General features: G+C 41.9%; 2 protein-coding genes across 4 annotated transcripts in view; both read right to left on the reverse strand.

Moving 5' to 3' along the window:
- Opn3 (opsin 3) overlaps positions 1 to 17,101 on the reverse strand; it is a 35,478-nt gene extending 18,377 nt beyond the window's left edge. Inside the window, exons 1-2 of one of the 3 annotated variants that reach the window (XM_076548015.1) lie at positions 16,599 to 17,101; positions 6,716 to 13,051 (exon numbers count right to left, since the gene is read on the reverse strand). In XM_076548015.1, the coding sequence (XP_076404130.1) occupies positions 13,014 to 13,051; positions 16,599 to 16,965 (405 nt within the window). In that variant the 5' untranslated portion in view covers positions 16,966 to 17,101 and the 3' untranslated portion in view covers positions 6,716 to 13,013. Of the gene's footprint in view, positions 1 to 6,715; positions 13,052 to 16,598 lie in introns of those variants that run through there. The other 2 variants (XR_013043414.1, XM_006996184.4) reach the window with 2 other exon arrangements.
- Chml (CHM like Rab escort protein) lies at positions 6,716 to 12,996 on the reverse strand. The gene has a single exon (XM_042258654.2). It carries the CDS (start codon positions 12,728 to 12,730, stop codon positions 10,877 to 10,879), a length of 1,854 nt encoding a protein of 617 aa, XP_042114588.1. The 5' UTR covers positions 12,731 to 12,996; the 3' UTR covers positions 6,716 to 10,876.
- Positions 17,102 to 23,532: the final 6,431 nt, after the last annotated feature.

The following is a 23,532-nucleotide window of genomic DNA, read 5'->3' on the forward strand; positions in this document are numbered from 1 at the left end:
ACCTGCAGCATGGCCACGGTACCTCCATGGCCTCTTGTCTGGGCAGTGCCCTCACTGGAGACATAGTTTAGGAGCTTAGCATTCTACGGGATGATTGTTCAAGAGGCTTTTACATACATGGCAGGTCATCAGTTGTTTTCTTTTCTCATTGAGTCATATTATTTTGCTTACCTCTGGATTTTGATGGGGTTAGGGGGCTTTTTCATCCTAAGAATCATTCTGCATCTTTAAAAATAAAAGTGTATTTTCAGTACAGAGAACACATGTACATATATATGTGCATATATACACATATAGCTATCATCTATCTATCTGGAAGATGGGCTCAAGTATAATTCAAAGGATAGTTGGGGGTGGTGACTGCCAGCTGCTGGGAATGATCCAGGAGGGAAGCAATGGCCAAAGAAGCTCTGTATGTCTTGCACATCTGTGTGGTAGTGAGTTCAGTTTTGCAGCCTCACAGAGGGGTGGGGGAGTGTAACAGCTATAGTATGAGTGATGCCTTGGGATGCAGCAGTGGTGCTCAGTGTCACAGCCTCTAGGACTTAGTCTTTGGGAATGTGAACTATCAGGAAAAACAGTTGAGGGAGGTGGGAGTCGGGGTCCTTGAGAACTGTTAGCTAAAGTATGGGGGTGGGGGTAAGGACAAGGCTCAAAGGAGTTGGACACTGTTCACGAGGGGAGGCTTCAGAGGGCACAGTGAATAGGTCATCAGTACTGGACAAGAACCAGAAATACACAGGCCATACAGAGATGAGCTATGGAGGCTATCCATCCCCTCTGTGGCAACCTTGGCAGAGACATGAGCTATGGCGAGATGAGTGTTTGGAATAGAGGGTTTGCTCAGTGTGGATCCTGAAGGGTTTGCCAGTGTGTATTTCTGTATTGTTTTCTCCTTCTAATTTCACACTGTGGACCTTTGCATCTTTTCCAGCTTCTCCTTCATCTGACAGTGATGCAAGGAGAGACAATTTAACACCAATCAAGTTCTGTATTCTCCACTTTTTGTGTGATCTTGAATGGGTTAACTGTGTGGAACTGTTATTCCCTTAACTATTAATAAAATGGAGTTAATGATGCTATCTAGAGGCCCCACAGAACTGGAATGAAAATTGAATTCATTAGTATTCACAAAGCACTTATAATACCACCTGGCCAGTAGCATTTAAGACAGTGTGTTGGGAGGCATGTTATAATACATCTAGCTCTATTTTTACATATATCAATAATGCTTTAAGACAAATTGCTAGTACCGTTATAAGAGCAAGAGCACAAAATGTGAAAGTTTTGATACACTTTACTAAAACAGCCACCAGAAATAAAATTCCCAGTAACTTATCAGATATTCCTGTTATTCATTCTTAATATGGCACAGTATACAACCTGCCTCTAACCACTCCATGATCTCTGGAAACCTACTGATCCTCAACACGAGAGAGGTGCCTGGTCATTTTTAAAGAACTTCTTATCAGTTTCACACCTACCCTTCGGGCTAAGTCTATCAGTGGAGTCTCATGAATGAGCATATCCAACACTAAAACATTTGTTTACTGAACCTCTACAATGCCAACACTGGACCAGGCTCTTACTGAAATCCTCCTTGGTTTGTATATTCCTCTCCTGTACTATCTGTGTGTCATGTTTCCTTCTGTGATAAGGAAAAGTAAATGGACTGTGATGTGTAACTGGAAATCCAAAGTGGCACAGTCTCCAGGCATGGGTGCCCAATAGAAAATAAATATGAGCCCCATAGTCTGGCTCTGAAATAATGTCATCAGGACAGTGTGCCTCCCTTCCTATCACAGGCTGGGTTCCGTGAGAACCTACTCTGGGACAGTTATAAGATACTGGCCATCCTTGCCTCAAATCCTTGCGCTTTCAACAAGCCTATGAAGGGAAAATAGACTTGAAAATCTTAACAGCCTAGAACTAATGGAAGGGTGGGAGCTCATGTGAAGTCAAACAAGGACTTCATTTCTACCATGCTTCTGGCAGGGACTGCTTTCCCTCATTTCATCCCAAGGAAATCCTTCTCATCCTTCAGGTGCAGGTCAAATGCCTTCTCATTTGTGAAGCATTCCAAGGTCTCCCTCCAAGTGGATCTCATTTGTGAAGTATTCCAAGATCTCCCTCCAAGTAGATCTCATTTGTGAAGCATTCCAAGATCTCCCTCGAAGTGACTCTCATTTGTGAAGCATTCCAAGATCTCCCTCCAAGTGGATCTCATTTATGAAGCATTCCAAGATCTCCCTCTTGTGCATTCATTGATCTAGGTCTATTTTTCCAGTCAGTCATACAGCCTAATATAATATAGTGGCTAATGTGTGACAGTGTCAGCCCCAATAGACCAAGAGCTGCACTGCTTACCTTTCAGTGATGCTGGGAGCTGATGAACAGTCTATTTTATCCCCATGTAGAAACATCAGTGTTTATCATCACAGAGCTGATTTTAAAAAAGTAATATGTGGAGATAAGAAGAGTTCTTGGAATGTATGCAGTTCCTGGTACTCTCGGACTGTATCTGGCACCTCTCTGAAGACAGGGCATCTTTCAGTCACAGCGTGAGTTATGGTATCAGATGGGCAGAGTTTGGAGCATACTCCTGACCCCCTCCCACTTAGCAGCTGTGTGATGCTCGTCAAATTCCTTGCTTTCAAAGTGTCTGTTTTCCTTTCTGCAAAATGAGGCCAATAAAAGCACCTACCCTGGATGGGCCGAGGATTAGACAAAAGATAACAAGAACTTACAGGAGCACCTAGGATGCATACAGTAAGTGCCCAGTGTTCACTGTCATCCAGACTCCTAAAACTCCTGTAACTGGGATAACCAGCCAGTGAGTGATGGTTGGCTTGGAACCTCTGCATCCAGCTGTGGTCCAGGCTCAAGGGTCTTCTCTGTGTAGAACACATACTCCATCACAATTAGTTATCTCCTACAGTTAACGCCTTCTATTAACTGCCAATCTGCAGCACTGTCTCAACACCTGGTGAACCACTGTCAAAGCAACTGCAGTTCCATTGTGGGCAACTTACTTAATTTTCTGATGGCTCCTCTTAAACTCACAGGATGCTGTCAGATGCATATAATGAGAACTTTCACATAATGCCCTTCCAAAGAGCGTTTGAAATATGCTATTTGTATATTAGTTTGGGAGTAGTTTATTCTGTAGCACATGAAAAAAAAAATCCTCATTTCTAATTGTCTTGGAATTATTCTATTCCTTGGAAATATTTTTAAAAACCCATGGAACTTCTAATTCATATTTGATGATTAGAGGAGGGTGGGGAGTATTAACTGATCCTCTAAAATTGGTTGCATGATCCGAAATTTCTAAAAGGAAGCCACTGTTGGCTCATAATGGGAGATGGGTGGGTACAGGGGATATTCATGAAGCAGCCCAGCGTAAATACTAGGATTCCTGCTGATAATGACAGGGTACAAAGAACAAGTGACCTAGTTAGAAATCCCAAGGACAACAGGCAGCTATCGGGACACAAAAAAATGAGGTTCACTAGGATAGTCATCCGTCCTGGGCTCCTCAATCTTGGCAGCAGTGATGTCTGTGCTGGGTAAACCTGTTGGGAGGTGGCCACCTTGAGCATTTCATGAGGACATCACCGTTACCTCAGTCTTGTTACACATTACATGCTGGTAGCTTCCCCTTTCCCATTTTAACAAAAGCTCCCAACATCCTCTAATGCCTCCTGGAGGGTAGATGTCTTGAGAATCACGGCCCTAATGGTAGAAGATGAATTAAAATACTAATGGAACACCTTAAAATTAAAATTTGTACTGTTTTAACAATGGTCTTATTGGTTCATTCTAGGTGGATTCTACAATAGGAAAATTCATAATTGCTGATTGCCTGAAAGTAAGGTTCCTGGATCTTCAGCAAGACATTCTGTGACATTTCCTCTTTGTAAGGTCTGAGATTTATTCAAAAGGTTTAACTATATATGAGCTTACAAACATAAAGATGCTAACTTACAAAGAACATTTTAACTAGGTTAGCATAATTGTATCTATGAGATGAATACAGGAACAAGCCAATCTCAAAAGATAGAGGGCTTGGGAATTTTAATTATACAAGATTCAGCAAAAATAAGTGAAGTGGGACATGGTGGCACACACCTGTCATCTCAGAACTTGCAAGGTGGAGGGTCACATGTTACAGATCATTCTTAGCTACATAGCAAGTTCAAGGTAGCCTAGGCTATAAGACCTTGCCTCAAAAAGCCAAAACCAAGTCATACCCTGGTATGAAACCTCCTGTGCGGACGTCTCCAAGGATTCTTTCCTGTAAACTATAATTCTTGGAGATGCCATGACTTTCTGACTGAACTACAACACCTACCTCCCTGACACCTGTCAATCATACCCTTGGCCATTCTTCCTCTAGTGCGTATGCCTCTGAAGTAGTTGTAAGGAGTGTTTAAAGGAATATATATATATATTCAGCAACAGTAAATGCTAAAATCACAGGACAACAGTAAGAATAATTTATGTAGTGCTCTTGACAGCAATACCAGGATAAAGAAGTTTCATATGTGTGCACAACTAACTTCCCTGCCCCTTTAACCCTGATCAGTCTGCTTTAATTGCACAAATTTGAATTCATAGGATATTTGCTAGGAAGTCAAGTTCTCAGAGCCATCACTTTTCAGGTCATAATTTTTATGTTTTACACATGCATGTGGAACAATCTACTCTATTCAGATACAGGGCAAGCAGAACCACAGCATCTTAAGAGACGCTGGTGCATCTAGAATGCTAAGTAGGAGTCCAGGCATATGACATAGATCTCAGGTCTCATATAGACATAGATTTGCCCTTCCTTACCTTACAGTGGTACCCCGAAGGAACAAGTCAGTGTCCTACGCACTGTAGTAAAATGCTGTTCCAGTGCCCATGAAATAATCAAGTTGAGTCACCCATGAACTGCATGAGTACATCTTACACAAATCTGGAGATACTGCTCCCCCTGTTAAAATATGAATGCATTCTTTCATTGGTGAAAAATGAAACACCTCATTCTAATACAGGTTTTTTTTAAAGGCGGGGGGAGCTGAGGATGTGGCTCAGTTGGAGAAAGCTTTCCGTCGAATGCAATGACAACCTGGGTTCAGTTTCCAGCACCCCCACAAATTAGGTGTGGTGGCACACACCTGCAATCTCAGTAGAGGCAGGAGGATCAGAAGTTCTTCATTTGAACTCAGCAAGTTCAAAGACAACCTGGATATATGAAATCTTGTCTCAAAAACAAAACCAGTCAAAATAAAATAAAAATAGGTTAAAAAGACTGCTGAGATGGTTCAGTGGATAAGGGGCCTGGCCAACAAGCTCAGGGACCTCATTTCAATCCCTGGAAACTTCGAAGGAGAGACAAGTTGCCCTCTGACTTCCACCAAGTGTACTGTAGCAGCCTCCACCCCAGATAAATACAGAAATGTGAATTAAGGCAAAGTATTGACATAAAAGCCAGTGGAATAGGACTTCAACTACAGCCACCACAAAAGCCAAGAGAACTGGACCTGAACAGGACACTGTCTCTGGTACTTTGAACGCTTCACACTCCACTTCTGTCATTGGGCTGTTCACACTTGCACCTCCCTCAACGCTCGGGACCTTGGGCTTTGGGCTCAGTGTCTTGTACTTCCTCTTCCCCACGCAGGACACAGAGCTGAAAATGTTAGCTAGGATGGATTTCAGCAACTGTTGACTGACCCAGCTTCTAGTCTTTAAGCAGCTTGTTTCCAACTCTGCAACTCAAAAGTGCTTGCACCCTCTTAAATACCATGAAAAAAAAAGTTTGAATGTTCTTACAAATCGTCACTCTAAAAAGAAAAGCTTACAAAATCAAATTGGGGGGGAAAAATGTCATACGTCACAAGTTCTTAGTTTTCAGATCAAGGGCAAGGATGGTGGGTATAAAATGTTCTAATGCTTGTTAGTGGGAAGTACACCTTACCTTAGGGTAAGCATTCCAGCATTCCAGCAGGCTTCTCAGGTAGAGAACATGTCCTGTTTGCTTTCGTTATTTCTGACCCCTAAACTGACTGATGTCAACTCATTTACATTAGGAGTTGAGCTGCTGCTTGTCAGGTTACATTCGGATTACTCAAGCTGACTGAAGAAAGTACTGGCCTGTGTCCTCAGTCCCTAGGTGTATCCTCAGCAAAGGACTCCTCTTCACAACTGCTCAGTGGACACCTTGAACTGACCTATCTCCATGGCTCTCGGACTTTATCTCCACAGTAATGGATGACTTCAAATTTGGATTACTATGTAATTCTCATTCTCTCTCTGTCTCTTGAGACAGGGTGTCTACATAGCCCTGGATGGTTTCTTATGTAGTCTAGGCTGGCCTCAAACTTATAGCAATTCTCCTACCTCAGCATGCCAAGGTTTGGGATTACAGGCATGCGCCATCATGCTGGGCCATGGAAGATCTTCACACTGATGAACTGGAATGCATCTACTGTTTCCATAATTAGTTCTTAAAGGCAGACAACTGAGAAAAGATACAGAAGATAAAAGTCCATCTTCATCAAAACTTTCTTCTTATGAAGTCCTGCAAAAACTTTCAGCCACACATTTTTGGAGATTAGCTTTTACTTTAACAGTTAGAAATGTTTTGCTTTTTTTTTTTTTAATTTAAAGGAGAATTTATATGTTTTCAAGAAATCAGTATTTTTTTTATCAATCAAGTAAACCATTTCACCAATTAATCTTTTATTTTTATTGTACACATCAATATTTTACAGAAACAGAGATTAAGTATTAACCTGCAATTACATGCCTTCTGATTCCTTCCAGTGTAGAAATCTAAATTTTTATACAAATGTAACCAGCACGCAACAATTTGTTGTAAACTAACATCTTTTTGACTCTCAAACTGTTTACATACAATCTTACATATGCCATTTAACTCTCTGTAAGGTTACTATAGCACTAGCAACACACCAAAATGTATCTATTTCTTATTCAGCAGGTTTTTAAAAAAAGTACAAATGGAATTGCTAAAATATCTTTTTAGAAGTTGCTTTATTGATTTGTCCATTCTGAGTATTTTCCTGGGCATGGACCACTCAAAGCAATGTCAAAAACATCAGTTATAGAGATCTGGTTAATCTCTTAACTAGTTCTTCAAAATGACCATGAATACATGCTGCTGCTGTATGAAGACTTACTTATGCATTGAAAATCCACTTAATGGTAGGGACTCAGTCAAAGTTGCTTTAATTTCTATTTTAATGCACATTAATTTGAGGATCAAGGAATTTATTTTTATTTCTTTTTCCCCATTTGCAACCTATCAATTTATACTCTGCACAAGAAGAGTAGAAAGTCTAAAGAATTTGCACCCACTAAAATAAATAAATACATAAACAAGCCCGGCAGTAGTGGTACATACACTTTAATCCCAGCACTCAGGAATTCGAGGCCAGCCTGGTCTACAAAGCAAGTTCCAAGACAGCCAGGGATACATACAGAAACTCTGTCTCGAAAAACCAAAAAATAAAATACAATAATAAATTTTAAAAAAAAAGACCTCAGCAATAGAAACTGCTTTTTTATTCCACCTTCTCTCCTTGTTTTGTATCTATTTTTGCATTTTAATTTTAGTTGATCTACCTTGTCACTGTTCACCTGCCAGAACATTCCTTCGCATCGTTAAATGAAGTAAAAACTATACTTATTACTTTTATGCTTAACATTTTAATTAACAAATAAACTGCATTATTGGATGGAAAGTGGCCATAGAAACCTTTCTCCATACTGACCCAGTCTTCCTAAGAGTGGCTTCCAAATACTTCTTTCCAGATAGCTGGTCAGTCTGAACTTCCCTGAACTCAGCACCACAGAACATTTAGACAGGTTGTATATCATGCCTTAAGGACTTGAAGGACAAAGCCCCATATTTTTCCCTTCTAAAACGGAAGCTGCCTTTCCTTGCTTACTTTCCTGTGTCATTTTTATCACAATTCTCTTAAATTACAGAAAGTATAAGGTTGACATCACAAATGATATTGTAATAAATATCAGTTACACACAAATGTCACATGCTGGCATTACTTTGGATATGGGTTCTTATGTAATTCTGCAAAGAAGAATAATACTTATTATTTCTATTTCATAGATGGTAAATGGAAGTTCAAAGTGACTGCCTTGAGATCAGACTAGTAATAAATGTGAGGTCTCCCTGTGTTTATATCATTTCCTTCAAGACATCTCTAATGATCGCATATCGTATTTTAAATTTAGCTCCTTCATTCAACCTATTTAAGAATCTTTCTTAAATTACTATAGCTACAAACATTTTATAAAGATGCTCATATATATTAATATCAATACTTTTAAAAATTCCATTACTATTAGAATCTAGAAATGAGATTTCAAAAAACTATGTATCTTGCAACTTGTGAAATTATCTTCTGTTCATAGTATATTTATATGGTAATACAGGTTTAGTGAGTTATAAAGCCATGGAAATAGAATATATTTGCACTGGTTTCTTTCTACATCTTTACTTTGTATTTTTATTCCAGTGACAATTTTTCAGCCATATACAGATAAAATTATTATTACCAAAAGCTGTTCATTTCTGTTTAAGAAATGGTTCATACATGCTTTCCCAATATAAATTCAAGTTAAGTTTTTAAGTAGTTGCTTATCATGTTATGAAAAGCTCACAAAATCATTAGTAAATATGATTAAACCAAATGAAAATGTTCAGTTAGTGTGGTTAATAGTATGGGTTCTTATCACTTGTTCTGTTCATGTTGATGTATGGCTACTCTGTTGAACACAAGCCTTCTCATCCTGAGTCGCTGTAAGTAATTGTTTCTGTTGGCTGTTACCTCTTTGGTCAACATTTTACTCTACAGCTTTCATCTAGCCAGAGTGAAAGATTTTGTCTGACTTTTAGTATGGAGCCCTAATTGAGTCAAAATATAATTAGTGAAAGGCAGCATTTATAATTTTACTTCTTAAACCCCTGAAAACCCCCAAGAAGCCCACTCTAACTTGTTAGAAATGAGATCACGTCCCTTGTATTTTTTCAAACACGTTTTGCTTGCCTGCCTCACTTCCACTTACTGTTTTATGCTGATTTAAAGTAATACATTCACTTCCTTACTTTAGAAAAAAGCAATGAAACCCCTGCTTTGGCCTAGCCTAATCCTGATTGCCATTACATTCAGCTGTCTTTGGAACCTCTGTGCCTCTTTTTAACGTCTTTTGAATAGACTGTGGTTCTGCCAAACTTGATGAGGTGGGTCTGCAATACTTACTCCCTTCCATTTTACCTGTCTTAGAATTGTTTTCTCTTAATTGCTACTTTTCGGTCATTTCAGGAATTTCAGTTGTTCGGCTGTATTTAACCCAGTATTATGGGTTTATCATATTAAAAACAGCACCACCAAGACCAATGCATGGCTTTCTATTCTCAGCACAGGCACTGATTTACATGTCTCGTCTCACTTTCCTCACTACAGGGCAGTAGGAGGATATTCAGAGCACCCTTTAGTCTCCTAACACATTGCGCCTCTTCTCACAGTAAAGGGCTTTCACTGCTGAGGTGCAGCAGGTGGTTCTGGAGGGAAAGCTTCCCATTCTCCAGCTAACAGACATGTAGTAGAGGAGATGCACTCTGTCAGTTACCAGTGCTTACTAAAGTAGTACAGCCAACCAGGTGTCACGCTTCACCCTGAGAACCCTGGACAGGGAAGTCTGTAACTTTAAAGGCATCTAGAATCCCACGTTAAGATGCACCACTACTTCCCCTTGGGAAATCATTTCTGGAAATTTCCAAACACCTATCCTGAAGTACCTTTTTCTAGGGTAATTTATTAATTTATGTTAGCCTGAGTTAATTGTTAGTTCTTTTAAATGTCAGTGTCAGCTCTATAGAAATTTTCTGAATAAATTTTGTCTTTTTAATTTTCTTTATAATATACTTCTTTTTCTGGTGGGCGTGGGGAGGTTATTCTGTTTTGAAATGATTCCCAACACTATAGTCCAGACTGGCCTGGACTTTACAGCAATCCTCCTGTCTCAATCTCCTCAATGATAGGATTGTGTAAGTAAGCCACCATGCCCAGATGGCAATGTATCTCTAATATATGAGCTTCTTCAACTACTAAGGGGCACTCTTTTTGTGAAGGAGCAGGCTAGGGTAGTCTCACTGCCTCCTTAGTTACGAAGGTCAAGTAGGTAAAATCACATGTAAATATCAACCCCAAGACACAGGATCATGCATGGCCTAGTGTCTAACAGACAGTTGTGTTTTTATCACATTAGCACTTGTATTTGCTGCTACTCCTACTATCAGCTCTATGTGTTTATGTACTATATAAAAACCTCAGACAGTTTCTGATATATGTGCTCCTCTGTGCAACCAAGGTGGCAGCAACAGTAGTAGCTGCAGCAGGAACTAAAATAGTTCTTGGATGTTAATTTTGTGTAGACAAAGATACAATCTGAACACAGGGGCAAGTGTGATATTACCTTAAGGTAAGCAAGGTTGCTAATGTGGGACCCAAAAGTTAAAAAAAAAAAAAAAAAAGCTAATGACATTCAAAGATTCTGGATTCCTGGAGCCAATTCTGAAACAAAGAAGCTGAGTCACCAACAAATCAGATGCTGACAGATTAGCAGAGCTATTTGATACCCAGTGTCTCAGTGTTGAAGCCAAGTAAACAGCACTTATCACAAATGGCAACTGTCTTTTAAATGACAATATTTTGAAGCAAGGATGAAAATACTTCCAGTCTGTTTTCATTTTGAAAGTGTTCTGGGCTCTACAAGTTCTTGTTGTCCTTAGGGTGTCTAGCTTGGTGGTAAGTGTATTACTGCCTCCAGGAGTGTCTGGTTGCTAACCCTCACCTTCAAAGATAATGTCTTCCGGATTTGGTGGAGGAGGGCAGAACTCTTCGCTGGGAAAGATCTCCTGGAAGAGTGTTTCCGCTTGCTTGACAGCATGCTCATTCCCCAGTCCACAGTCCGGCCCAGAGCAGGTATACACATTGGAAGGTAAGCCACAGTATGAGCTTCGGCTAACTCCTGAGGAATCTCTCATATTAAAATAGAGAGCCCACAAGAGTCTTGGTTTTCTGAGTTCTTCCTTGTCTGCTTCTGCTTCTGCTTCGGCAAAAGGAATGAATAACTGCTTCACCACTGGTTCCAAGTCTTCTCTGGCTGTTTTTGAAGAGAAACAGGTCAGGTGGACCAGATAGCTGCCTTTCATGCACGTCATGGTTGATGAGCATAGCTCCATGACCCGAATGGAACCAGTTCCTGGCTCTAGTGGAGGCACTATCAGGATGGAAATCTGCTGGTCTGAGTCCGTCTTCAGGATGGACTCATCTGTGATGAGCACAGCTCTCGAGATCTGCTTATACTGCACATTTGAACATGTGTCCTTAGAAAGGTAACTGTCCTCCACAATAAAATAGCTGGCACTTATTCTCTGACCAAAGTGGTCTATGATTCCTTTACACCTCCCAGAGTCTTTATCAACTATGAGGCATTGTACTTGATGGCGAAGACAATAGATTCCACCAAAAACCGCGCACATCCTGCAGAAACACTGAGGAATTTCTCCTTGGCCATATAAAGGAAATATAAAAGGAGTGTTGCCAAACCGTCCAAGACACTGAAGGAAGTTTTTTGTTGCTTTAAGGCCATCTAATGTAGTGCAGGATGACTCTGATGTCATTGCAATTGAGTGTAGTATGAAATGCTGGAGGTTGGGTGTTAATTTTTTAGTTTTTAGGTATTCAGAAAATGAACATTGTTGGAAATCTTGGTATTCGTCAGAATGTTGCTCATAGTCCAAACAGAATGTGAGGAATTTCATTAGCTTTCTCTTTTCAACCATGGTGAGCTCTTTACTATTAAAGACATCTGCTCTGGAGCAAGGCACCTGTTCTACCTTCCCTTCCCGAAACGCAAGGATCCTAGTGACATTCTTAAATTCTGCATAACGACTAACATTTGATTTGATTAGAAGATCAATCAATGATCCTTGAGAATACAGCAGCTTTGATACCAAGTCAATATTAAATCTCCGGCTCTCCTTAATCATTTGAGGGTAAGTAATCCTGTTTCTCTTTGGTTGCTCTGTGTTGTCTTCTAGGTCAAGCTTGTCTTCATCTTGATCTCCATCCAAAACTGTATGGACACGAATTTCATCTCCACAGTACTTCTCTTTCTCCAGTGAGTCCTCTGTATCAGCTGGGGACGGTGAAGGCTCTCTATCACTTCTCTCTTCATAGCTTGAACAGTATGCTGAGTGCCTTTCCTTGGGCAAGCCTGCAGAATCCATAGAGTCAGCCTGGGTAGCAGATGCCTCTGGGGAAGGACTTTTCTGCAGAGCATCGGTCTCTTGAGTGCTGTCCCCAACATCTTGACTAGCATAGCAGAAGACTTCTGTGTGCTGAATAGTTTCATCCTTCTTGCAGAGAGCGATGACTTCTTCCGTTTCATGGATCAGGCCTTGCCATGAGGCAGTCATGTCTTCCTTGCTGTCATGGTTCTGTTGATAGTCTTTCAGCCAGGACAGCAAACCTGTAAAGCTGAAACTTGCCCAATTCCCTCCATAGTAACTTCTTGAGTCAACATGCAGAACTCTCTGTCCACTTCTCGAACATGCGGCTGCAAGAATGGACTCAGGCAAACCTGTCCCTATTATAACCACATCAAACTCTGTGGGAAGCTTGTCTGCCATCCTAGGAGCTGAAGCTTCAGGTCACAGCTGATGAAAGAACTCCTTAGGGATCTAGGTAGAGGGCTCCTCTGAAGTATTTATGCTGTAATAAAATCTCTACTTGTGATCTTCATTCAGAAACACTGAGTTTGCAAGTCCTAAGCTGTTTAACTGTTACAATTTTCAAACATTAAAAACAAGTCAGTAGCATGGAAAACAGGATAAAGTGCATGTAATCATATCTGAGAATACTCAAACGGATGAGTCCTTTCATTTCTGCATTTCACCTTAGTGGTAAATGTTATCATGCATCACATAAGCATTTGAGACTGGAACTCTTCTCTGAAAGAAGAAAATTCAAGAAAAGAACACAATTGTAAATAATATAAAAGCAATTTCATGCAACAGCAGTCTCAATCCACTGAAGCCTGACTTGTTAACGTGGATACAAACCTCTACCCAAAGCAAGTCATTAAATGCTTTCCCACAGGTCTTCTGAGTTCTTGAAAATGAACAAAGGATATCTTATATATCCTCCCCCAAAGCCAGGCATTACTATCATGAAACACAGACACAATATCCCACAAAAAAAAATTTAAAAAATCAAAATTATACAATTATTTGATTGTTAATAAAAACAATTGGACAATACTGTGAGCTTAGACTAAAAGAAATATGTGGCTTTATTGTATTTATGGAAACATACTATGCAGAGTGATCACGTCAACATAATGGTGGATATTGCTGCGGTCAGGAATGTCTGTATGTAATCGCAGACAGCTGCATAGAAGATTTTTACATCCTTAACTATCCCAAGGATCCAGCAGTAGATACATGAGACATCCAGATATTACAAGAGAATTAATTCAAAAACTGGCCTTTAAGATATGTAGGTACATAAAAGAACAGGCCTGAGGGGAAATAGTTTTCTAACATTTTCTGTATCGAAGAGCATGTGTAAGTTAAAATAAGGAAGTGTCCTGTATTAAAACATTTTAACATAAATAACATCTATTCATAACATCTAAGTAAGGAAATATTTCCATTTTGCCAGACTGTCTCTATAACCATGAATCTCTTTCTAAACATGCTCTTTTCATTTCTCAAGAAGTAATAGAAAGAGACTCTCCTGTACCCTTCCATCACAGGCTGGCTATATCCCTGCGATGCTGGGTGTGGCTGGAGGCTGCTCCCCTTGGACATACTCACCTGGAAGTCTGCAGGCTAACATAACCCACTTACACACCCCATTGCCAGCCTTTTGTTGCTCATCAAGCACAGCAGCAGTCAGTGTTCCTTGGCCTCTCTATTTTTCACTACCGTTAAATCTGCTGACATCTAGATGCAGGTTCACCTAAGAGAATGATTATTCTGATATCTGTAAAACAAGCCATCCAACTGCAATTAACGTGAACTTCACTAGGTCGCTGGCCTGGTGTGTCAGTTTAACTGAAACGGTCATCCTAACAAGCCCAGCTGGTAGAAACCTCTGACCAAGATCATCGGGGATTCTACTTGTTTTTAGCCTTCTCTGAGAAGCCAGGACCAGAGCTCAGGATGAAGCAATGGCCTGGTCTACTTGTACATGTATGTGAGAGTATGTGAATTACTTACTCGCCCTTCTTATAGCAGGGGGTAAAGAGGGAGACAGAACCTCTGAGGACATCTAAAGTGTAAGCATGTAGTCACTTCCTCTAGGCATAGAAGGAAACAAGGCTGAGGCTGGCAGTTGGGGGGCAGAGGGCAGTTATAAGCAGTAAGTCGAGATACTTTCTAACCTATAGATGTCAAAAGAAGTCTTCAAAAATACAAAGCAAATGGGATAGAGGACCTTAAACATAGTCAGCTTAACAGTGGGTGACAAAGATGAGAAAACTGGCAGCCTGGGAGAGTGAATGACTTGGAAAGGGCAGCTGATGAAGAAGCCAGGGGCCCACCTTGTGCCCACAGTCCAGTGGTGTAGCCTCACCAAAGCTCTGGAGCAGGCAGCTAGCTACTTCTAGCATTTAAAAATTTCCTCTCCTTTAGTACTCAGGATTGGTTAGTCCTGGCTTGGAGATGGAAAGAGGAAGTGTCTTCCCCCTTCTCCGTCCTTAACCCTCCTCAAGAAGCATACTCAGGGAGAAGAAACTAGCTTTGTGAAGAGCGTGGAGAGCGCTGCAAGGAACCTCACTCTAGTCTCAGGAGTTAACTGATTTCCAGTCCTCTAACCCCAGAAGATCTACCTCAGCTGTTAGGATGGGAATAAATGCTCTGAGTGAAGGAGCCCTTGAGTAAAACACCGGGGGGGGGGGGGGGGGGATGCTTCTGGGGGTTTTAAAGCATTTCTTTTGATGGTGATGGCTCCCAGCAGGGGAAAAGGGGAAGAAAGAGCACTGGAAGATGAGGCTGGCTGAGCAAGAGGGGGAGAAACAGGGTGGATGCTGAAAACCCTTATTTTAAAAAACAAACACCTCAACCCATTCTTGTTTTCCCACTCCCACTTGAACACCTCAGCAGAAAAAGAACTTTCATGTCTGTGAACAAACACCTGTCGCCTACCCCAGGGATTCTGCGAGCTAGTCTGATTGACATACATCATCTTCTTTAAAGATTAATCCTCCTAAAACACCCTCCCAACCAACCTTTTCTTTTAGTAAACATGGAGAGCAATTACATAGTCAACCTACATTACCATTCACATCCTCTTATAGCCCCTTCTCAAGTTTTAGTATTTTTGTATAAAGGAAACCCTTGATTAATGTTTATCAGGGTAAGAGACTAAGAAAGTATCCCAATTATCAACTGGTGAAATAAATAAAACCGTAACTCCAAAATCTTGTTTTCTTTAAAACTTAAAGAAAAGGAATCATGACAAATAACATGAGATTTAGATTTGTCACACATAAGTTGGCAAATAAAAATATCCATGATATTACATAGATGTTTTTCTCTAAGAGCTGCCAAGATAAAGACAGCATTAAATTACCAGTGTGTTTCAATGTTTGAAAAAAGGGACTTTAAGACTTAAGAAATACCCATTTCTATTTTAAATATCTGTACAAACAAAATTCTTAGGACACACACATACATACATACACACACACACACACACACACACACACACACACACACACCACGGTCTTTCCCAAGCTTAGAATACTGAGTTAGTCAAGCTCCAACCTGTCAATTCTCAATATAAATCTTCAGGAAATCAACAAGTTCTACTTTAATTAAACGGACTGGCTACCCAGCTAATGATTTATTCACACCAGTGAGTTGGAGTTCTGAGCCACTTCTAACCTCTGGTGTGACAGAACCTATGTAGAGGAAACAATTAAAAATGTCATACCGTCTCACTCCCTAAGAAGCATTCAACGGTTTATAATTGCTAGCTAATGAAAGGGGAGGGGGATACACCGTCATTTGGGCTTCTACGTGTCACTTTGAGACACAAATCCTAAATATATATGATTGAATCTCTCCGTGCCCCCTTCTCCACTTTTCGGGAGTTGGCTTTTCCTTGCATCTCTTGCCTCTACAGGCCTTCATTTCTCTCCCCCTTGTGTAAAGACCATTGTGAAACGCCCTGTTGAGTACAGTAGGAAGTAAAATCAGAACAGAAATGAGAGGCTATAAGCTGGCCAGCGGCAGGGAGACTTTCTGAACTGCTGCAGCTGCATTGGGAGCTGGGGGTGACGACCAACCGGTTAGAAGGACCCCGAGGAGGAGGAAAACGGGGAGTTGGGAGATGAAGAGCGGCTGGAAGGGAGGATCCCGGGGATGAGAGAGACCAGGAGTTAGGGGTGATAACTGGCTAGAAGGGAGGACCCCGGGGAGGACGAAAGCCCAGAGCAGATGTACCCAAGGAAAGTTGGGAGGCGAGGAGGACGCGTCCCGGGCAACTCACCGAAGAGGCTGCCGCTAAACCCGTCCCACGCGCAGCCCACAGCGTCCCACACCCAGCCGTTCCGCAGGCACGACGCGAAGGTGAAGGTGACTCCGAACAGGGACACCAGCAGGTCGCCCAGGCTGAGGTTGACCAGGAAGAGGTGGGTGGGCGTGCGCAGCCACGGGAACTTGGAGTAGAGCAACAGCACCAGCAGGTTGCCGCCGACGCCCAGCAGCGCGAGGCCGCCGAGCAGCAGTGCCAGGCGCTCGTACGCCGTAGGGCTGAAGAGCGGCGCGGGGCTCCGCGTGCCCGCCGGCGCTGCGCCCTCGGCGCCCGCCCCGTCCTCCCAGTAGCCCTGGCCGCCGCTGCGGTTCCCCGAGTACATGGCCCGAAGCCGGCGGGCCGTGCGGGCGAGGGCTCGGTGAGCGGGGCGGCCCGCGGCGCGGCGAAGCGGGTGGGGCTCGCGCTCAGCCGGCCGCTAAGGCCATTGTGCCCCGGTGCCGCGCCGGGCCCGCCCAGCCCGCGCGCACCCGAGGCCCCGCCCTTCAGCGATAAGGCCCCGCCCCCACCACATGAAGCCCCGCCCTCCCAGCGCTCTTGAGATCCCGCCCTTCCGCGTGAGGCCTGCGTCCTTACCAGAAAGCACTTGCGGTCCCTCCCACTGGACCGCCCTGGAGGCCACGCCCTCCTGGCCTGCGGCCCCACCCACACGGCCACCTTCTTGACCCCGCCCTCTTAAGGCTCTTCTGAAGTCCGGGCGTGCAGCTCCTCCCTGCCGGAACACCCTGGGACCCCGCCCCGTGACTCGCACCCTTAGCCTTGCCCCCGGTATATGGCCCCGCCCCCAGGACCCCTTTAACTCCGCCCCCTGGGTTGTGGCCCCGCCCTACTGTCCTGGCGGTCCGCCCCTTCCCCTCCCACTTCCCAGGGCCGTCCCCGCCCAGCGTAGGAGAGTCCCAGGGTCCAGCCAGCTCTTTCTCTGCCTTCTTCACCCCTAAACCGTTTTGGAAGCTGGAAGAGAAGGTACAGAAGAAAGGGAAATACATTCCTATAGGGAGGTAAATTAGCCTTAGCGGGTTCCATTTCCCCTCAATTGGCTCGAAAGCATCATAGCCATTCACCGGTTCAGTCACTCACCCTTGCACACATTCATTCATAAATATTTATGAACGCCTGCGCTTAACTCTGTTGAGTGTGCTGAATGAAATACTCCGAGTTAGACATCTCCCTTTCTTGGGAAGCTATAATAACACCCACTGCACCTCATGCACCCAATAGAGAACTAAACACTGAAATGTGCGAGGTAGGGCGCCAGCCAAACAATTACAAACAAGGAAACTGAGGTAAAAGAAAAGAAAAAACCAAAAACAAAAACAAAAAAAAAAAAACAGGCTGTGACTTAACTACTCTGGAGCTGGAAGATATGTCCTAGAGTTTATGACAGTATGCTGAGATAGCAAGAGGTGGGACACCTGCCACTCTCGGAGCTCTAGGATAAGGAAGGAAATAGCATTGGAGTGGCATCCTACTCCAGCCCTTCCTGTTTCACTCTGCTGTAAGGGGTACCCTGATACACAAGCCCGCTGAAGTGCTTCACTGGTGGTGACCTCTTGAGCAGTGCCCCTGAGGCTTCAATCTAAATCTAGCAGGTATAGAGGGGATATATTTAGAACAGCACGCATTTTCCACTGGACCTTTCCCCGGCAGCAGTGAAAATATAGTACAAGTCAAATATAGATTGTGAATGCGATACACTTCTTTAGGGCTGCTCTCTCTGTTTCTGCTGCAGTCCCTGATAACTACCCACAGGAGGAAGATGTCCTGAGCTGCACCTGAAGCTGTCAAGGGCACTAATGACTGGCCCTTGTGGAAGTTAAATTGAGGTGCATGAGTGTTCACCCCTCCCACTTGTGGTAGATTCAGTGCATCTCCAAATTCTCCAAGAATCGGCTAGATGGATAGACAGCTAGCTCCATACCTTACTGCAGTGAACACTAGCCAAGAGAGAGTGTGCTCTGTCCTCAAAATCTTGATCGTATCTTTAAGGCTTCTTACCTGGTGTCAGCATCTATGAAAAAAACCTTTGAACTCACCTGCCCTGAAAAACATTGTAAATTTTGTATTTTAGACTTATATGATCATTTAACGAGTTCTTTTTATTCACTGTGTTTTCATCATAGTAAGTTTTCATCATGTACGGTAACATTTCAATGTTAGTTGAATGAAGGAAGAAAAGACTCCTGTTTCTCCCCCCCCCCCCCCAAAGCATTCATTTTTTGGCAAAGTCTTTTTCTCATAGAGCTCACTTTCTAGTGGTGTTGGGAGAGAAGATAATAATAATCAAATTGGTTCATATGTAAGATGTCAGATGCCATAAATGATTATAAGGCAGGGAAAATTGAACTGTATGAACACATTTGCCCCTTTGGAGGGACCCAAGCCCACCTTGGCACATATGTCCTATTCATACAGTTCAATGCAGAGCTGTCTAAATTTCTTTTCTCTTTCCTAATTTATCTGCCCTGTGAAAATTTCCCATAGTAATGTATACTTTAATATTTGGTCCCTATCTGGTGACACTTTTATAAGAGCTTATGAAATTTTTGGACATGGGTCCCAAAATAAATCAGGCAGTATTCCCCAAAAGAACATCTCCAAAGTGACCCAGCCAGGCCTTGCTAGTCAAGCCTTGTCTGGTCAATCAGGGCTCTGCACTGTTAAGGATTCAAGTGCGGCCACAGGCATCAGATGACAACACTCATTCTTCCCTGGGGGAGTTCTTCATTGACTTATTCCTGGAGTTGATTTTGGCCATGGTAAATGAGATGTAAAACAACCTGCTGCTACCCTGCCCTCATCCTCCTTAGTTGTCATTTTTTGTTTTTGTTGTTTTCAGCTTGACACAAGCTCAAGTCTTCTGGGAACAAGGAAGATCCATTGAGAAAATACTTCCACTATATTGGCCTCTAGAAAAACCTGTGGAACATTTTTATTATTATTATTCATGATGGATGTGGGAGTGTAGCTGAAAGTTTTCCAGATCCTGTGGCCTCCCAGTCCCACATCTACTCAGACCCAAATGAACACACAGAGGCTTATATTAATTATGAACTGTATGGCCTACTGGCTGAGGCTTCTCACTAGCTAGATCTTACACCTTAAATTAACCCATTTCTGTAAGTCTGTACTTTGCCACGTGGCTCATGGCTTACTGGTGTCTTTACATATTGCTTCTCATGGCAGCAGCTGGCAGCGGCTCCCCCACTCTCCTTTCTTCTCCCACTATCTCTCTTGGATTTTTTTCCGCTTGGCTCCATCCTGCTCTGCCATAGGCCAAAACAGCTTTATTTATCAACCAATCAGAGTGACATATATTCACAGCATACAGAAAGACATTCCCCCATCACTTCTCATTTTCTTTCTAAACAAAAGGAAGGTTTTAACTTTAACCTAGTAAAATTACATATATCAAGCAAGAATTATAGTTACAATATCTAGTCTATTTGTATTTGGCAAAATTAAAGAAGATATCCTATCTATCCTATATTTGTGAGTCTAAGGTTTCATAACTTACTTATCTCTTATCATAACCAAGGAAAACCATAATTATAACTATCTAGCTTTCAACTTCATCAAAGACCTCAGAAGGATACAATATTATCTAAGTAAACAGAAAGAGCATTGTAAGCAACTTCCAAAAATTCTGGAATGGTAGAAACAGCTGCCTGCCTAGACAGTCATCCAAAGTTCCTCTGCAATGTGGGGGTGTCCATCTTCAGCCTATAGGCCTAGAGTCTCTTGGTCACTTCTCTGTGTCCTGTAGAATATCTGGCAGTCTCCTTTGCAAAGGAGGAACCTAAAGAACCATCTCGTCTTGCAAAGTTCAATGGTCACCTTCCTATGGGTCCTGCATGTCCAGTTTATACAACATACTGTCAATCAATGCAAGGGCATTTTTCCCCAGTGGCTAACTTTTGCCATGAAGAAGATAAACTCCATATGGAATGTCTTGCCTATCATCTTCCTTGAAGTAATTGGTGCTGCCAGGAGCACATGTGTCTCATTGTCCAGAAAAGTAAGTTTTTAAAACATTTTAAATGCCATATTCTGTCGGTCTTTGAAGTATTTGAAGATTACCTATCTAATTGAATTATATCTATGTATACCTAGAAAATTTAACATGACTATAAGTTTGACCATCATAGAAGACTATTAATCTGTATTTCTTTTTTTTTTTTTTTTTTTTTTGGTTTTTCGAGACAGGGTTTCTCTGTGTAGCTTTGTGCCTTTCCTGGAACTCACTTGGTAGCCCAGGCTGGCCTCGAACTCACAGAGATCCACCTGGCTCTGCCTCCCGAGTGCTGGGATTAAAGGCGTGCGCCACCACCGCCCGGCTAATCTGTATTTCTTAATTATCCATTACAATTTCAAATGAGCTGCACAAACATAATACCTTAAACAAGAGTAGAAATATACATACAGTATAACAAAATTAACTTTAAATTTGTTATCAATAAACTAAAATTCATAGCATTGTAAAACATTTCAAACAAGTTGTTGCTCTTTAAAAGTAGATTCAATAACCTACCTTCATCCTATCATATCTATACTATTCCCTTTTCTTCTTTAGAAAGAGATTGGTTTTATAATCAACCCCCTTTAAATAAAAATAAACATATATAAACAATATTTGGGCATAGCTTCTCATACTACTTCCTGCTGGTTGTGGGTGCTGGTAATCTTATGGGGATCATGAGAAAATTAAGATAAAATAAAGAAAATAAAATTATAAGATAAATTATTGTCAGGTCCTCACTAGAGTAGTCTATAATGCTGTATTGTCTGAGCCAGTTGTCTTGAAGCTGATTTTGGATGTTGGATCATCTGGAGACCTGTCAGGGCGTTTTCCTTGATCAAACCATATGAACCTGGAAGCAATGGGAGGATCCAGTTTTGAGTTATATAAGAAAATATACAAAACAATGCACAAAGAGCAAGCCAGTAAGCAGCCTTCTTCCATGGATTCTGCTTCAGTTCCTGCCTCCAGGTTCCTGCATTGAGTTCCTGCCCTGACTTCCTTCAATGATGAACTGTGATGTGGAAGTCTAAGATGAATTAAACCCTTTCTTCCCCAAGTTGTTATGGTATTTTATCATAACAAATATCCTTCCAGCATGTAAGAATGAATAGAAAATGCCCCATATAAGGCATGGGCATTTACTAGGTACTGACTCTTCTGGAGCCTTACATTGATCCCAGTCTTCAGAACAATAAGAAATGAAGTACTGATTCTTACAAATTACTCAGTGTGACAGCAGGAATGGACTAAGACCAATGCAACAGAAAATATAACATCTAATATAGTGAGCAACAGTTTAACTTGAAAACATTTTTTTTTAAATTCATATGTTCATGTTTGTGCAGGTGCCCATGGAAGACAGAAGGTGGCATTGGATTCCCTGGAGCTGGAATTATAGGCAGTTGTGAGCTACCTGGTGTTGAGTTCTGGTCCTCTGGAAGAGAGTATCTACTCTTAACTACTCCCACCAATAATGTCTTAGTATCACCCAATAATCTTGGCAGCATTCTGATTTCTAACCATTTCATAAGATTTGTAATGTTTTAACTTGATTGTAGGAAACCTAACTACAGTCCACATACCTTCTGAACTTCTGCCATTCCTTGCTTGGATTATTAAAAAACACAACCATATGGTGATATTTTATTTGTGCTGAAATGTGGTTTTATTTGTATGTTAATAAAGTTGCCTAGAAATCAGAGCTAAGAGCAAGCCATTTAGCAGAAGTCCGGCAGTGGTGGCACACACCCTTAATCCGATCACATGGCAACAACCTGAACCTTTTATCTCAGTATGAACCATAGAGACCTGGAGGTCTGTATAGACAGGCAGTGATGGGGAAGTCATGTGGTTGGGTTTAGAACCAATGAGAAGGCAGAACAGAAAGGCAATAAAAAGAGAGGACACAGGAAAAAGGTCTCTCTCTCAGGGGAAGAACAGCAGTGAGTGGTGATCTTAGCTCTTGGCTACCGCTTGATCTCTGGGCTTTTAACTCTTTATTTGTCTCTGCATTTCTAATTTAATAAGACCGTTTAGAATTACATCTACATGACCACTCATTGGCCTCTTAGCTTCTCTCACTTCCCCTTTCTCGGTTTATTTTTCACAAATATCTGGAAGAACCCTTTTCACGTACAAGTCAGAACATGGCAGTGCTCTGCTCAAGATCTTTCCATGTCTCTCAGAGAAAAAGCCAGTCTTTATAATAACTCTGTGGTCTTCTTGGATCTGGCCACCACCCTGTGGATCTCTTTCTCTTCCTACACACCTTTTTGCAGCTGGAGTCTTTGTTGTTTCTTGGTGGGTCAAGTACATGCTAATGTCAGGACATGATTCCTGTGGTTCCCTGGAACCCTCTTGCCATTTAACCACATAGCTTGCTACTTTCCCTGCAGGATTCTGCCAAATATCTTTTTGCTAGTATAATTTCTTTTCCCTGGGCTCCCTTGTACACCCCAGTGCACACACCTTTACTCTGTCTTCAGAGCGTTTACCACTTTCTGACATACTATGTATGTGCCTGTTTTCTCCATTAGGTTGCAAGTTCAAGACACTATTTTGCTCACTATGGAATCATTACTGCCTAAAACATCCCCTAGCATAAAGTAGGTGTTCTATAAGTACTTGCTGAATGAATGGGCAGGTGAATATAAGAATTCATGGATGAGAATTGTAGGAAAGATGGGTCCTTGGATGTTGCCAAATAGTATTTTGAGAGCTTTAAAGGAGAAAACAAAGAAAGAATAAACAGTGAGGAGATTCTCTATGTAACGTGTTTTTAGAGATTTACTCCCCTAATAGCTCATAGTCCAAGATGGATACCAAGGATAGACACCTAGTACTCGAAACAGAAGTGCCCCCTAATGTCATTTG

Source organism: Peromyscus maniculatus, chromosome 11 (assembly GCF_049852395.1).
Source record: "Peromyscus maniculatus bairdii isolate BWxNUB_F1_BW_parent chromosome 11, HU_Pman_BW_mat_3.1, whole genome shotgun sequence".
NCBI classification, from domain to species: Eukaryota; Metazoa; Chordata; class Mammalia; order Rodentia; family Cricetidae; genus Peromyscus; species Peromyscus maniculatus.

Coding starts and splice junctions, on each gene's coding strand:
- Chml (XM_042258654.2), bottom strand. CDS start 12,730: ATGGCAGACAAGCTTCCCACAGAGTTTGATGTGGTTATAATAGGGACA.